This window comes from Haliotis rufescens, unplaced genomic scaffold, assembly GCF_023055435.1.
Source record: "Haliotis rufescens isolate VD_foot unplaced genomic scaffold, xgHalRufe1.0.p SCAF_1, whole genome shotgun sequence".
Classification (NCBI taxonomy): domain Eukaryota; kingdom Metazoa; phylum Mollusca; class Gastropoda; order Lepetellida; family Haliotidae; genus Haliotis; species Haliotis rufescens.
This window is the reverse complement of record NW_025963779.1, coordinates 91,301,558-91,315,592: the sequence shown is the minus strand read 5'-3', so window position 1 is coordinate 91,315,592 and position 14,035 is coordinate 91,301,558. Positions and strand designations below refer to the sequence as shown.

The window sequence follows — 14,035 nt, the reverse complement described above, 5'->3', positions numbered from 1 at the left end:
GGTGTCTGATTGTGCCTTGGTGTGAAAGGGTGTCCCTCCGATTGACGGAGACAGAAGGATGTAAAAGGGTGTCCCTCCGATTGACGGGGATAGAAGGGGGTGTCTAATTGTGCTTGGTGTGAAAGGGTGTCCCTCCGATTGACGGAGACAGAAGGATATGAAAGGGGTCCCTCCGATTGACGGGGATAGAAGGGGGTGTCTAATTGTGCCTTGGTGTGAAAGGGTGTCCTTCATATTGAGGGGATTTGATGGTCGATGGATATTGCCTTAGCCCTACACAGCAGCTGTGAAACCACATCACGAGAGGGACACACAAACACAGTTTGTGGGAATCAGTTGCAATATATGGAATCGAACCTTAATCTAGCCGGCATGTCCGGGGCATGACCCGCCTGGCACTTATTGCCAAGCATCCAACAGCTACATGTCTCTGACACTGCTCCTCAGTGCGTGCTTGCAACCTACCTAGAATGCCGTTATGTCTTTATTTACGGTAGTTTTCTTTCTAAATAATAATACCGAGTGTCCTTATAGAAATGATGCCTCACAATTATGATCGTAAGAGTGAAATAATTTGCATGGATCGCTGGAAATACCTCAAAGAGCTTCTTCCTTCATAAATCGATTTAAAGTATAATGTAACTTTATTTCACGTTTTAAAAATATTTCGACGATGGTTCCGTTATCCAAGTCCTTAGCTCTCGCTATTCCCCCCAACCTACATCCTTCGCTGATGTTCAGTGTATCGTTGTCGGATCTGGTCAGAACTTTCAAGCAATTTGTTCTCTTCCGGAGTCTTCTCCCTCAGATCACGTGACAGTGAACATTGGTGATGAAACTGTCTGTTCAGGCCGGCTGGGTGTTATGGTAAGATATTAGTCGGAACCAACAGTCCGTGCTCAAGGTCTAGTGGCTAACAAGGAATAATGTGTACCCTTATCAGACAGCGGAGTCCTACCACTAGACTTGCTCCAAGGCTGTACTGAGGAAAGGTCTATAGATGTGTAATAATTCTATCCTCCTAATAGGCAAGTCTACATACGTGGGCAGTCTTAGGACTCCAGTCTTTCATAGGGATAACTTGTTCTTATTATTTACATAATCTAGAAATTGTGATTTAAACTAATAATTATTGGCTTTGAGACTTGTACAAGTCTAGTTCCGAGAGTGGATGTTCTCTCGTGTTGTAAGAGACGATAAATGCCTTTGTCAAGTCCCTGTTGACATCTGACCGTAAACTGACGATATTGATGTTGAGTCTGGTCAATAGGACTGACGATGTGTGAATAATTCGTGTATCAATCTCATATCCCGTTAATACCTGCCACGAGATATTAATACCCTGTCTTTGTAAGTAGCCGGGATGACGAAGGAAATACACATGCGAGGATATTGCCACCACAAAAACCGATGAACTGTCCAAAAATATTATTCAGACTTTCCTTTTGGCTGCCCAATTACGGTGGGGAAATGGACAAAAGACTGCGTATTGCACCACAGTCGTGCCAGATGACTGCATACCCTTTGATAGGCCTCAGTCGGCCTTCTTGTCGTGGTGTGGCGGTATAAAGAGCAACACAGAACGGGACTTGTTCATTTCCAGTGCGCAGACTGGGCTACAGTCTTCTCCTTGCCTAATCATGTCCTTGTCAGTCTCTCTTCATGATTAGCAATGGTTACCTTGTCCTGCAGCACTGTTCGCTGCCGCTGGTGTCGCAGACAGTTGACGCACTTAATTACTAATCTACAATAATTTCTTGTTTTGGAAAATGTAAGGTAGCACATTTGCGGGAAAGGCATTGAAAGCTATGAACAACCTCTTACATAATATACAGAAATGTGATTTTACACTAGACAGTGTTGCCAGTTATTTCATTCTATTGTTACACCCACTATGCACTATAGTTGCGAAACATCGGAGCGGTTCACGTGTTAGAACTTGAACGTGTACCCAGATTGTAAATATGTTCTCAATGTCAACCATTGGTCCTGTACTGCTGCAGTTTATGGTGAACTTGGTCGACATCCGTTGTTCATTTCTAGAAATGTAATACGTTACTGGTTCAAACCAGACACATCGAACTGTTTACTTAAGTTTTCATGTGAATAGAATGAAGAGTCAAAACGTATTGAAACAAGTCCTTAAGACAGAATGAAAAGTGCGTAAAGATTTTGTAATTATAAAAGTAAATATATTTTTGATGTTGATGACGAATAACCATTTCTTACCTGTATTTCCAGGTACAAAACCTTTAGAGATAAATTAATGAATAAATAAGCCAATTGTTTACAAACTTACGCTGCTAAATTAACTGTAATGAATCTGGCCAAACAGAGTATAATGCTGGGCCTCGAGTTTTGATCCGCCATTACTAATATAATGTTGAATTAAGATGGAGGACCGATAGACCAGTCATTTGGAATGAAACCTATCTGTGACCCAACGGTCATTCTAATCGGTTTCGCTGTGACAATTACATACCAACCAGGTCGTATCAAACTCACATCCCCCATCCCCCTTCTCGGCCCCATCATAGTGTCAGGTCAGACTTAACGTCACCATGGCAACAGTAACTCACGTATACTATCAACCCATTACGATTAGCTTCGTATAAGTCTCCGCTGACACTTAGCAAGCTTCACATCTCCATGTACCCCAGTGGAGGGGTGCTATATTAAAGGGGATTCAACCTATAGTCCGTGCCTGTGTGAAGCCGCGATGGCAGATTCTTGCTTCCGACTCACAGATAACGCTAAAGTCGTGCACCCTCCGCGATGTACGGAGTTTATCTTCCTCGTCGCTGAACGGAGCTTATCGTCTATCCCGTTCACGCACAAACAACACGTGCCTGGACTCGACAAGTTCATTATTGTAACATTATACCATAATAATACAATATTAATATTTACTGCAATGATGCGATGTAATTCAATGATTCACGCTGATACTCCATGCGTACAGAAATACCAACAATTGTAAGAATGTTTTAATGACATTTGAATTCTTCTAAACAAATTATCAAAACTCAGAGAGAGAGACAATATGGAAATATTCATAGCAATGTAACAGCTTCGTAACAAAACTAGATATTCATTAGGGTCTCGTATTTCGTCATTGATATGCACAGAGATGTTCACTGCTGTTGTGAACAAGAGTTACTAAGCCGCGCATGTGACTGTCACTCGTCCTGCGATGCGTATCAAGTGTCATGTCATTAACGAATAGCCAGTAATACCTTGAATGTGTTATAATGTGTGAGTGTGCCATTTTGAGTGAGTGATTTTGAGTTGTTTCTTAGCAACATTCCAGCTATATGACGGCGGCTGGTCCTGCGCCAAGTATGCTGAATATATATAATGTATATTCAGCAGAAGAGTAAAGGGTGTTTTGTAAAGAAAAATACATTCATTATAAAGAAATGTTTTCATAGTGTTAGTCTAGACGGCGGCTTGTAAATAATCAAGTCAAAGAATCGCAGTCGGGGTGCGTTGACACCATCAACCAAATGACCGCAGCTGACCACCACCCGTATCAGGAATTCGCTTCTTACGACCAGCAGAGGGACTAATTATTTCTCACCGGGAAACCCCATGGCGTTCTTATGTCTGTCACTGTGTACGCAGATAAGTGAACGTGTAAATAAGGACACGTAAATAGGATAATATCAGTTTGAATACGTAATATGCCAAGCGATTACATCATAAGCGACTTTGTCGTGAGAACATAACGTACTTACAGATAAGCGATAAGGCGATGAAGGCGACTATTCACTATGGTTGATACGCTCACTAGCGGTTCATGGTAATAGTTACGAACAAGCAACTTAACATTCCTTTTCATTTAATCATCAAATTTGGGCTTAAAGGATCCATCTGTAAATCCACATTAACGTGAAATACGCTTTTAAGGGTACCCCATCTGAATCCGTGTGCGTATGACCACCAACCAAATGTAATTCCTGGACACAGACCACCTACCCATCATGTGCATTCTAGACAGACCATCTACCCAATGTGTGCGTTCTAGACAGACCATCTACCCAATGTGTGCGTTCTAGACAGACCATCTACCCAATGTGTGCGTTCTAGACAGACCATCTACCCAATATGTACGTTCTAGACAGACCATCTACCCAATATGTACGTTCTAGACAGACCATCTACCCAATGTGTGCGTTCTAGACAGACCATCTACCCAATGTGTGCGTTCTAGACAGACCATCTACCCAATGTGTGCGTTCTAGACAGACCATCTACCCAATATGTACGTTCTAGACAGACCATCTACCCAATATGTACGTTCTAGACAGACCATCTACCCAATGTGTGCGTTCTAGACAGACCATCTACCCAATGTGTGCGTTCTAGACAGACCATCTACCCAATATGTACGTTCTAGACAGACCATCTACCCAATGTGTGCGTTCTAGACAGACCATCTACCCAATGTGTGCGTTCTAGACAGACCATCTACCCAATGTGTGCGTTCTAGACAGACCATCTACCCAATGTGTGCGTTCTAGACAGACCATCTACCCAATGTGTGCGTTCTAGACAGACCATCTACCCAATGTGTGCGTTCTAGACAGACCATCTACCCAATATGTACGTTCTAGACAGACCATCTACCCAATATGTATTTCCTAGACAGACCATCTACCCAATATGTGCGTTCTAGACAGACCATCTACCCAATATGTGCGTTCTAGACAGACCATCTACCCAATATGTGCGTTCTAGACAGACCATCTACCCAATATGTATTTCCTAGACAGACCATCTACCCAATATGTATTTCCTAGACAGACCATCTACCCAATATGTATTTCCTAGACAGACCATCTACCCAATATGTACGTTCTATATAGACCATCTACCCAATATGTATTTCCTAGACAGACCATCTACCCAATATGTACGTTCTAGACACAGACCATCTTCCCAATATGTACGTTCTATATAGACCATCTACCCAATATGTATTTCCTAGACAGACCATCTACCCAATATGTACGTTCTAGACACAGACCATCTTCCCATCATGTACGTTCTAGACAGACCATCTACCCAATATGTATTTCCTAGACAGACCATCTACCCAATATGTACATTCTTTATAGACCATCTACCCAATATGTATTTCCTAGACAGACCATCTACCCAATATGTACGTTCTAGACACAGACCATCTTCCCATCATGTACGTTCTAGACAGACCATCTACCCAATATGTATTTCCTAGACAGACCATCTACCCAATATGTACGTTCTATATAGACCATCTACCCAATATGTACGTTCTAGACAGACCATCTCCCCAATATGTACGTTCTAGACAGACCATCTCCCCAATATATACGTCCTAGACACAGACCACATAGTCACGTGTAGCCGTAACGTGTAGACGTCACGCGTAGAGGTAACGTTTTGTGTAGACGTTATGTTGACGTTGAGAGACGAGCCCTTCTACTACCTCGAGGGGTGCGCCATCCCAACCCCGAGTAAGTAAGATTACCTATGCTCTCAAGCAGTTATATTCAATGTACATAAGCCAAATACGTAACTTTCACACATTTGCAGGCAAGGAAACATGTTTGAGTGCTTTCCCGAGATGCCGCTACCAAACAGATTTCAACACAGCTCTCTCAAAACACTATTTCGCCTGCATGCAACACAGAAACTATGCCAGTGGCCCATGTTTTGTGGGTGGGGTGGTGATAAACCTAAAGCGCGTTGTCACTTAGCACATAAAGTCGGATTTGAGGTACAGTCGGAAATAGTTTTTATACAAAACTGAACTACTTAATCCCAGCCAAGAAATCAATAAAACCCAAAGTGTCTGATTTATGGGTGAAATAGCTCAATTAAACCTCAACGTAAGGGCAAATGTGATATTCTAGTGGAATCTAAAGCCTGTGTCCACACAAAGGGTTTACATCGCCAGGTCAGTAACACAACAGGGCAAGGGAAGGCGCGAGGCCACGCGAGGTAATGTTAAAGGCATAGCGTTAACGTTAAATTAGTATTTTCTCTACTATTTAATTGATGAGGTGGAGGCAACGGTCAATGGTGGCGATCGGGAGGGTGATGGCAAGGGCGTCCTGCTGTTACATCCAAGGTCGTTCCGACAAACCTGTGGTTCTCCATGCATGAAATTATCTGCTACAAGCTGTTCGCTTTACATCAACATTACCACAAGTAGTTAATAGCATAACGAATTCATATTCGATTTCATTTGTTGACGGTAGAAGGTTCGACGTATATTTTTATACTATGTTATCCTTTTATGTTACAGGTCAGAGAGTCAACGGTAAGTCACGACAATACACATGTACAACGTAACGGAACATCAATAGATCAATATCACAACTTAAATATTCAGCATCACAGTGTTGAGTCAAAGGTTTAACGTCACAACGGCATTATCACGTACCATAAATTTAACGATAATACCAAAGGCTATATTGGTCTGATAATACATATTGGGTAGTCACACACACACACACACACACACACACACACACACACACCAGTGCCGTAGCCAGCCGGGGGGCGAGGGATTTTTATAGAAAACAGTTTTATTTGAAATATATATGTATGAATGTATATTCTACAGTTGATCATAATCTACAGTTGCTCCGTTACCATGGTTACTTGTAGAAACAATCATCCGGCTTGGTGGTCAAGAACAATATCATGTATACATGACGGCAAGAATGACACTATCCGGTATCCGACCCGTAAAGATTCGGCGACTAACAGGATCGGGTGGTCAGGCTCGATGACTTGGTTGATACATGTCATCGTATCCGAATTGTGGATCGATGCTCATGATGTAAATCACTGGATTGTCTGGTCCAGACTCGATTATTTACAGACCGCCGTCGTATAGCTGGAATATTACTGCGTGCGGCGTCCAACGACCGGCAAATAAACGAACAAGTCAGTTTCCCCACTCAGCTACAGAACGTTGAAGGCGTTGACAAAACAACAGATCATAGTTGTTTCCCCTTGCTCTGTCATTACCCAAAGCTATAAACATAGGGTATTTGTATTATTTTAGCATTATTACTGCTTTATTATTATTTACCGTTTAACGGTAACTGGTGCCTAATAGGCCCTAACTGACCGGGGGTCGTATAACAATGTGATATGTTTTTATGATGTTACTTTTTTAAATATATACACGCTAGACATCTGAATAAAATATTTGTCTCTTTCTTTCTTTCTCTCTCCCCAAAATCCTTCAGCCGTTGGCCTGGTGAGTAGACAGTAGATGCAATTAATCTGGCGTCTGGTGAGTAGATAGTAGATACAATTAATCAGGCCTCTGATGAGTAGAGTGTAGATACAATTAATCAGGTGTAAACAGCCTAGCTGTTTGAATTCCTTTTTAACGAAATTGAATTTGCCGAAAAAGTTTATTCACATAAAACATGTCAAACATATGCTACGATTGTGGCAATAAACTTTCACTGCATGGCAGGTGAGACGGCTAAATTCCTCGACGGCAGGGGATAGCACTATCAGCAGATTGTCGCATATAGTCGCCCTTCGCATGAGTTAGTAGTGGCGGGTAGACTATATGGGAACAGTTCTTACAGATATGAAATTCGACACTTCTCGAAATGGGAATATTAAATCTGAACATGTAGGACAGGAAATAATTTTTACCGAAGTTCTGTAAAGAAAATAAGTCAAATATATTAAAGTGGCTTGTTCAATAATGAAAGTGATCTGTGAGAATTTAGTATATTCCGCTCAATTATTGATAATAGAAAAAAACATACAGGCCCTCTATGTAAGTGTCATATGTACTATTAACAAAATATATAACAATATGACTTGTACTATTAACAAAATATATAATAATATGACTTGTACTATTCACAAACTATATAATGATATGACTTGTACTATTAACAAAATATATAACAATATGACTTGTTCTATTAACAAAATATATAATAATATGACTTGTACTCTTAACAAAATATATAATAATATGACTTGTACCATTAACAAAATCTATAATAATAACACTTGTACTATTAACAAAATATATAATAATATGACTATGTCGTTTCACGTCATGCTCTGTAAAGTTGCATTGACATTCAAATGAAACAGATTGTGATCGGAAAATAACAAAATATGACGTTCTGTTCTGCTACGTTGGTTAATCTAACGCTGTCAGTGATTTTCCAACACCCAAGATCTTGTGCACTCTCAGCATGGATACCGCGATGCGTGGTGGCGCGGGAATGTTCACTACACGCTGCTAATAACCTTGCGTCCTTAAACTATCACATACATTTTCCGGAACAGTAACTATATCTCGGGTTAACTTCACACAGCTGTCGTGCATAAGAAAACCCGCCGTCCTACATGCAGTTCGGAACAGATAGCAGTCGAGTCACCCTGTCAAAATTCACACGGGTCAAAAAAAACTTTGGTTGAAACCATACAATAATAACATAACCTTATTTTTCTTAAAGTATTAATACTATAAACCAGGGAGTTAAAAGATTACTAAATTTACTGCTGATTCAAAATATTTTTATGGCAAATAAATTTCGCGTTGATTCAAATATTGCGTGATATATGTGTTTTCTATCGTAAACCGTGCCTTGGTGATCGTGTTAGTCTAGTATTTGCTCTTTACTGCGTACAAATAGATTCCCTAAACTGAGTGACATTCTAGCTACAATCAATACAGAGCAGACCCCAACTTAATTAAAAACTAATCAATTTGATTTAAAACAGGCGATTGTGCTGGCTAAATCATCCCCAAACACCAATTACCTTACACGTAATCCATAAGTTTGCTCTTTAAGAACCTCGTTGAAAGTTGGAAGATCTATCGATCGTATATATCCACGTTTTAATAACGCATATGAAAATACAACTAATAAAGCTTAACAAAGATAAAGTCCAAATGAATGTCGTAAACAGTACATCAATCACACGTCTAATGATCCCGCGACATTTTCACCAGTAATGAGCAGCGTTAATTAGTCATTCACATAGGGGCCATTTCTTCAAGTAAGTATTTGATCGTAAGGCAACCGAATGGGGGGGGGGGGGGTGTGTCCGTCGCCCGACCCTCACATCAAATAACCACATCCCAGAGTACAAACTGGTCTACGCTGTAATACAAACATTAATCAACCAATGTTATTTCGAGCTGTCGAAGACATGAAACTCTATTTGCTAATAAAATTTAGATATATATGTCGAATAATCCAACGAAGAGTCGTGTAATTGTTATGACATGGTACGGTTAGATTCCGACTGCTGGCTAAGTAAGTTTTTGACCGGGGGTTAACACTTCTCACCAGCCCTACACGGTGGACGCTCCCTGCCAACTCGAGACATCTGATTAAACAGCGGCGACAGTCTAATAGAATCACCATAGGTGACCAAACTTTGATTAAGGGGGAAAAGCGTAATATATAGCACCGGCCTCAGTGTTAAGTTTGGGACCAATCTACGAGGTTGGGATAGGTAGGTATGATTACTGGAAACAGACAGGGGGGCTGGGGCAAGGGGGAGGTGGGGGTCATCTGTCGCCGCCTATTGTTAGAAAGTACTCAGAGATAGACACTTACTCCCGTGATTACTCAAAATATTTGATCGCCGAATCTGGATATCAACACCTCGAGAATTTAACAATTTATAAGATGGTTGGCAGACAACCTTCACATATCGTAAACCCAGGAAGAGATTAAACATTATAAACACAATCCTTGTCTTTTTATCTTTCGTTTTAAAGGTTGTATTGCGGACGGCTAGAAATGTCTAACGGACTGTCAAATGTCACAATTTCTCTGCGTAGAAAACCTTTTATCTGTTATCGATTGGTAATAAGTCTGTCAATTACCGAAATCTACATTGTGTATAAATGTATATTTCATGCCCTGACTTCTGAAGCATGGGGCATTGCTTCACAATTGATGGGTAAATAATACAATTGTGCTTCTATTTGGGACTCCATTCTCTGTCGGTTGTTCAATACAACCCCCTCATGTATATTATATAGAAACCATCACACCAATATGTCTTCTAACACAAGTGATGCTTATTGCCTTGGTACTGGGTCCTGTAATCTCTCCCGTCGTGAGTTTGGGTCAAATCAATTTATTTGTCATCCCCAGATTCAGACAATAAGCTGCCACGCATCTTACGAGATTTACTGTATAGTGTGGGGAGTATATAATGCCGAAACCCCAGCGTGATGTAACACGCCGTACACACGACGTATACACACCGTACACAATCCGTACACAATCCGTACACGGCGTTCGCGGGGAACTTACGATTAGTAGCGACCTACAGACAAGAACCAATATCTTTTTACATAAGAGCGAATGATAAACAGATACTCCCGGTTAAAAATAAAATTAACAATTAAATTATACTTTTTTTTTGTCTCGTAATTTTCATTCTAAAATCATTTCTGAAGTTATCCACCTTGTAAAAACTAGTGGGCATGGACGGAGCCGCCCATAAAATACTGAAGAAAAACTGTAAATGTTTAAAGTGGGCGAATTGTTTTTTTAATACAACGAATACACAGGCATGTCTGGTTTTGAGCACATCCGCATGCGTGTATGTTACAACAGTCAATGTTCTCACAGTTGAAGATACTAATACTGAGGATTATTATGAAGGCTAAAAAATAACCTCGCTGATAATTTGAGAGAAAAAAACCACCGATCCTCTGTGTCTAGAGAACATGGCAGTTCTCGGTCTGCTTAATCCCTGGTTACGTCTACACACCCGCATTCCACCTGTCCTGCACAGTGCTACCCCACATAACCCATCTACCTTCAAAGTTCTAACTACAGAACCAATCTACCCGTTCTCCACAGAGCTCGACTTCAAACCTAATCCACCCGACATACCCGACATCCCACTTCAACCACTGGCCACATGCCGAATCCACCCTTTGTTCCTCATGCACTGTGTAACAAAACGCACCCAATCCACCCGTTATGTCAGATGGTATTCGCATATCCACTCCACCCCTAATGTCCGATGAAACATATCCTACTTGACTACAACAATACACAGAGGGTACACACGAAACAAACGGGTGTGTGGGGTGTGGGTGTTACACAATGGGTGCTGCCAATGTCAGGTACTATCATCTGGTCTCTAGTCGTCACAACTAGAATTACGTACTGACAGCTGTTTTTTTCTACCGACAGGACTTCCACAAGTAAGTCACAGCCACTTGGTTGATATGAAATTCCTACGTTGCTAAATAACATGTGCTAACATTCAGAGAAAGCGGCTGTTTATTTCACGCAACACAGAATGACTGCATCACACAATGCGGACAACAATCTGATATCCCCAACAACGACAAGTAAGTATGCACAAGTTAGCAACTGCTGTGTCTATATACATATATGCATGTTGAGCCACGAGCGTTGTGTACCTGACCACACCAGGATAAAGTGTGTCCAACCACCAGCTCGTTACACATGTACCCATGACAGTCCCCATTAGACATGCAGTACTTACCTGTGACGACCACGACGAAGAAGAGGTGAAACAACAGCCTTAGTTCTTCCAACATTTTCACAGAAATGGCACTGGTATATTAAAACTTCCAATTACTACGACTATGTTAATCCGATGGTAGGAACCGCGAGGACTATTGATTGCTCCTGTAGAGCTTATTGCCTTCTCAATAAGCCAGGAATCTCTTCCAGCTTAGTTCCAACATTTTGGTTAAAACGTCGCTTCCTTGGTGCTCCATGGAATGACACAGCGTCGGTTACATATCGGCCACTGCTGGAGCACATCCAAGCTCAACACAGACCGAAATCTCGTCAAACTGATAAAATGAAATATTCCACTTTTTTCCCTTTGAATCTGTGTTCCTAGCCGTCGGCCCAGTCCGTTAACGGTGCGATACTGCCGTATAGTTCCACGCTCGCTAAAACAGTATTCCTCGCATCGGCGAAAAACTCAAATGGGATTGTACCACATGCGGCGATGTATAATCGCTCGAACTGTCGGGCAGGCGAGTCTACTCCTGAGAAAGGGGTGTCGGGACAATGCTTTTCGTTTCAGCGAGACAGGTGCATAGTGTTGTCGACAACTCAAACAGAGTATTAATCGCCTCTTGTAAGTTTAGTCCGAGCTGGATTGGTCAATGGATCTGCGTTGACAGAATGCGGGTACCCTAATCCGGCGCATAGCTCAAATCCCAGCTTTCGCTCACGACCCCTGTAGTAGCGCAGAACTTCGCCCGTCGCGAATACACTCTCTCTGAGCTGTTCTGCCGAGCGCGAGCACGTGGCTCTGTTATTGATGAGTCAGATGAAATTGACACGCCTCTGACCAATCAGAAACCAGCATTCGCAATTCGCTGTCATTGTCCCGCAAGATGAATGGGAAACAACCACTCCACGCTCCACGCCAAGAGAGATCCCGAAACTTTTAAAGTTACTTAATTTTCATAAATGAATCAATTTAGTCCAATGCCCTAAAATGGAGTTGATCACTTTAGAGCTAACAATGCCCGAGCGTAGCTTCATTACACGCACCCGGTCAATAAACCTAGTGCATTGTTTGAGGAACAACATCATTTTGAAATTAACATCTGTCAATAACATTTTCTGACCCACGTGCTTATCTGAAATATGTAATTAGAACTGGATGAAATGAAAGCCACGGTCAGATGTTGATAGTTGTCAAAAGTACCTCAAAACTATCACTGGCAGTACATTTCGCGAGTCTTTGTTTGGCTTCTCGTCGTTCTCTCATTATGACTAAGACAGCAATACGATCTCCCTGTGACGCTCTAACAAAGGCAGTCCCGTATCTAGATCCAGATAAATCCTTATGCCATTCGATATAATCAATTATCATAGATAAATGGAAATTACTGAAAAGAATATCGATGTGGTATGAGTAAATATGAAACAAGAAATATGTTCCATATGTGTCGATGATTCATCGCAAATAAATGATTCACATTACTATATTATTAATACAATGGGACTCGGCCTACGTACCGTGGACTGTGCTGGTGTTTCACATACATATCTTATTCACGGAATACTTATATTTACAGGAATGATCAAGTCTACAATATTGCATTTAAAGCCAACCGCACTAGAACAGTAACATTTTATGTATATTTGTGGTTTTTTTTGTTATACATGATGAATATATTCATCAGAAGAAATAAAAAGCTTCCGATAACGGAAATATTAATGGCAGCGTTATCAACAACAAGCTTATACTCACCCTAGGTGGCCACCAGCTCTGCTACACGCGCAATACAATTCTTAAAGGTATATTTACAACATGACTCAACAAGATGACAAGTACTCATGTACTTATCGGATAAAGTTGTGGAAAATATTTTTCGGAAAAACACTGAACTCTGCTGATACAGTTAGTGTTACATTGTTCCTGAAAATATTGTGCACCAAAAGTAAATTGTAGGTCATTATTTTACATTTTTGAAAATTAATTAAGACCGATGTATTAATTATTTTTTCGGACAAGTACATGTATAACCAGGCAAACGGTCGGCTATGACAGGCAGAGACACAACACGGAAACAATTCAAGTCGTGTGATACGTTGTGTTACAGCTACATGTACAATATGACACACATAGCTATTTATCTGTGTCAGTAAGTGCCCAGTCGAGATGCATTGACAGCAACCTGGCAGTCACTGTGTCACGTATTCTAGTTTGCGTTTGTCGACGGAGGACTATCGCCCTTGGTGTGCTATACAGGCCCATCTCCCCTTGTCTTCCATCAATGTGCCATAACTAACCAACTAATAAAGAAAGTAAAGACATGAATATGACTGTTTGACAATTGTAGTCACACGAGGGAATTGACTATGTAGTGTAACACACGAAGGGAATTGACTATGTAGTGTAACACGCGAAGGGTATAGACCATGTGGAGTAACACGCGAGTATATAGGCCATGTTGACAAACACGCGAGGGCATAGATACGCTTTGTTTGTTGTTAAACGCCGCACTCGGCAATAT

At 41.1% G+C, this 14,035-nt stretch overlaps 1 protein-coding gene across 2 annotated transcripts in view; it reads right to left on the bottom strand.

Moving 5' to 3' along the window:
• The window catches only part of LOC124134162 (polymeric immunoglobulin receptor-like), a 104,991-nt gene extending 92,704 nt beyond the window's left edge, over positions 1–12,287 (bottom strand). For both annotated transcript variants that reach the window (XM_046498842.2, XM_046498843.2), the window contains exon 1: positions 11,533–12,287. In XM_046498842.2, the coding sequence (XP_046354798.1) occupies positions 11,533–11,587 (55 nt within the window). In that variant the 5' untranslated portion in view covers positions 11,588–12,287. The remainder of the gene's footprint in view (positions 1–11,532) is intronic.
• Between the last annotated feature and the right edge of the window lie 1,748 nt (positions 12,288–14,035).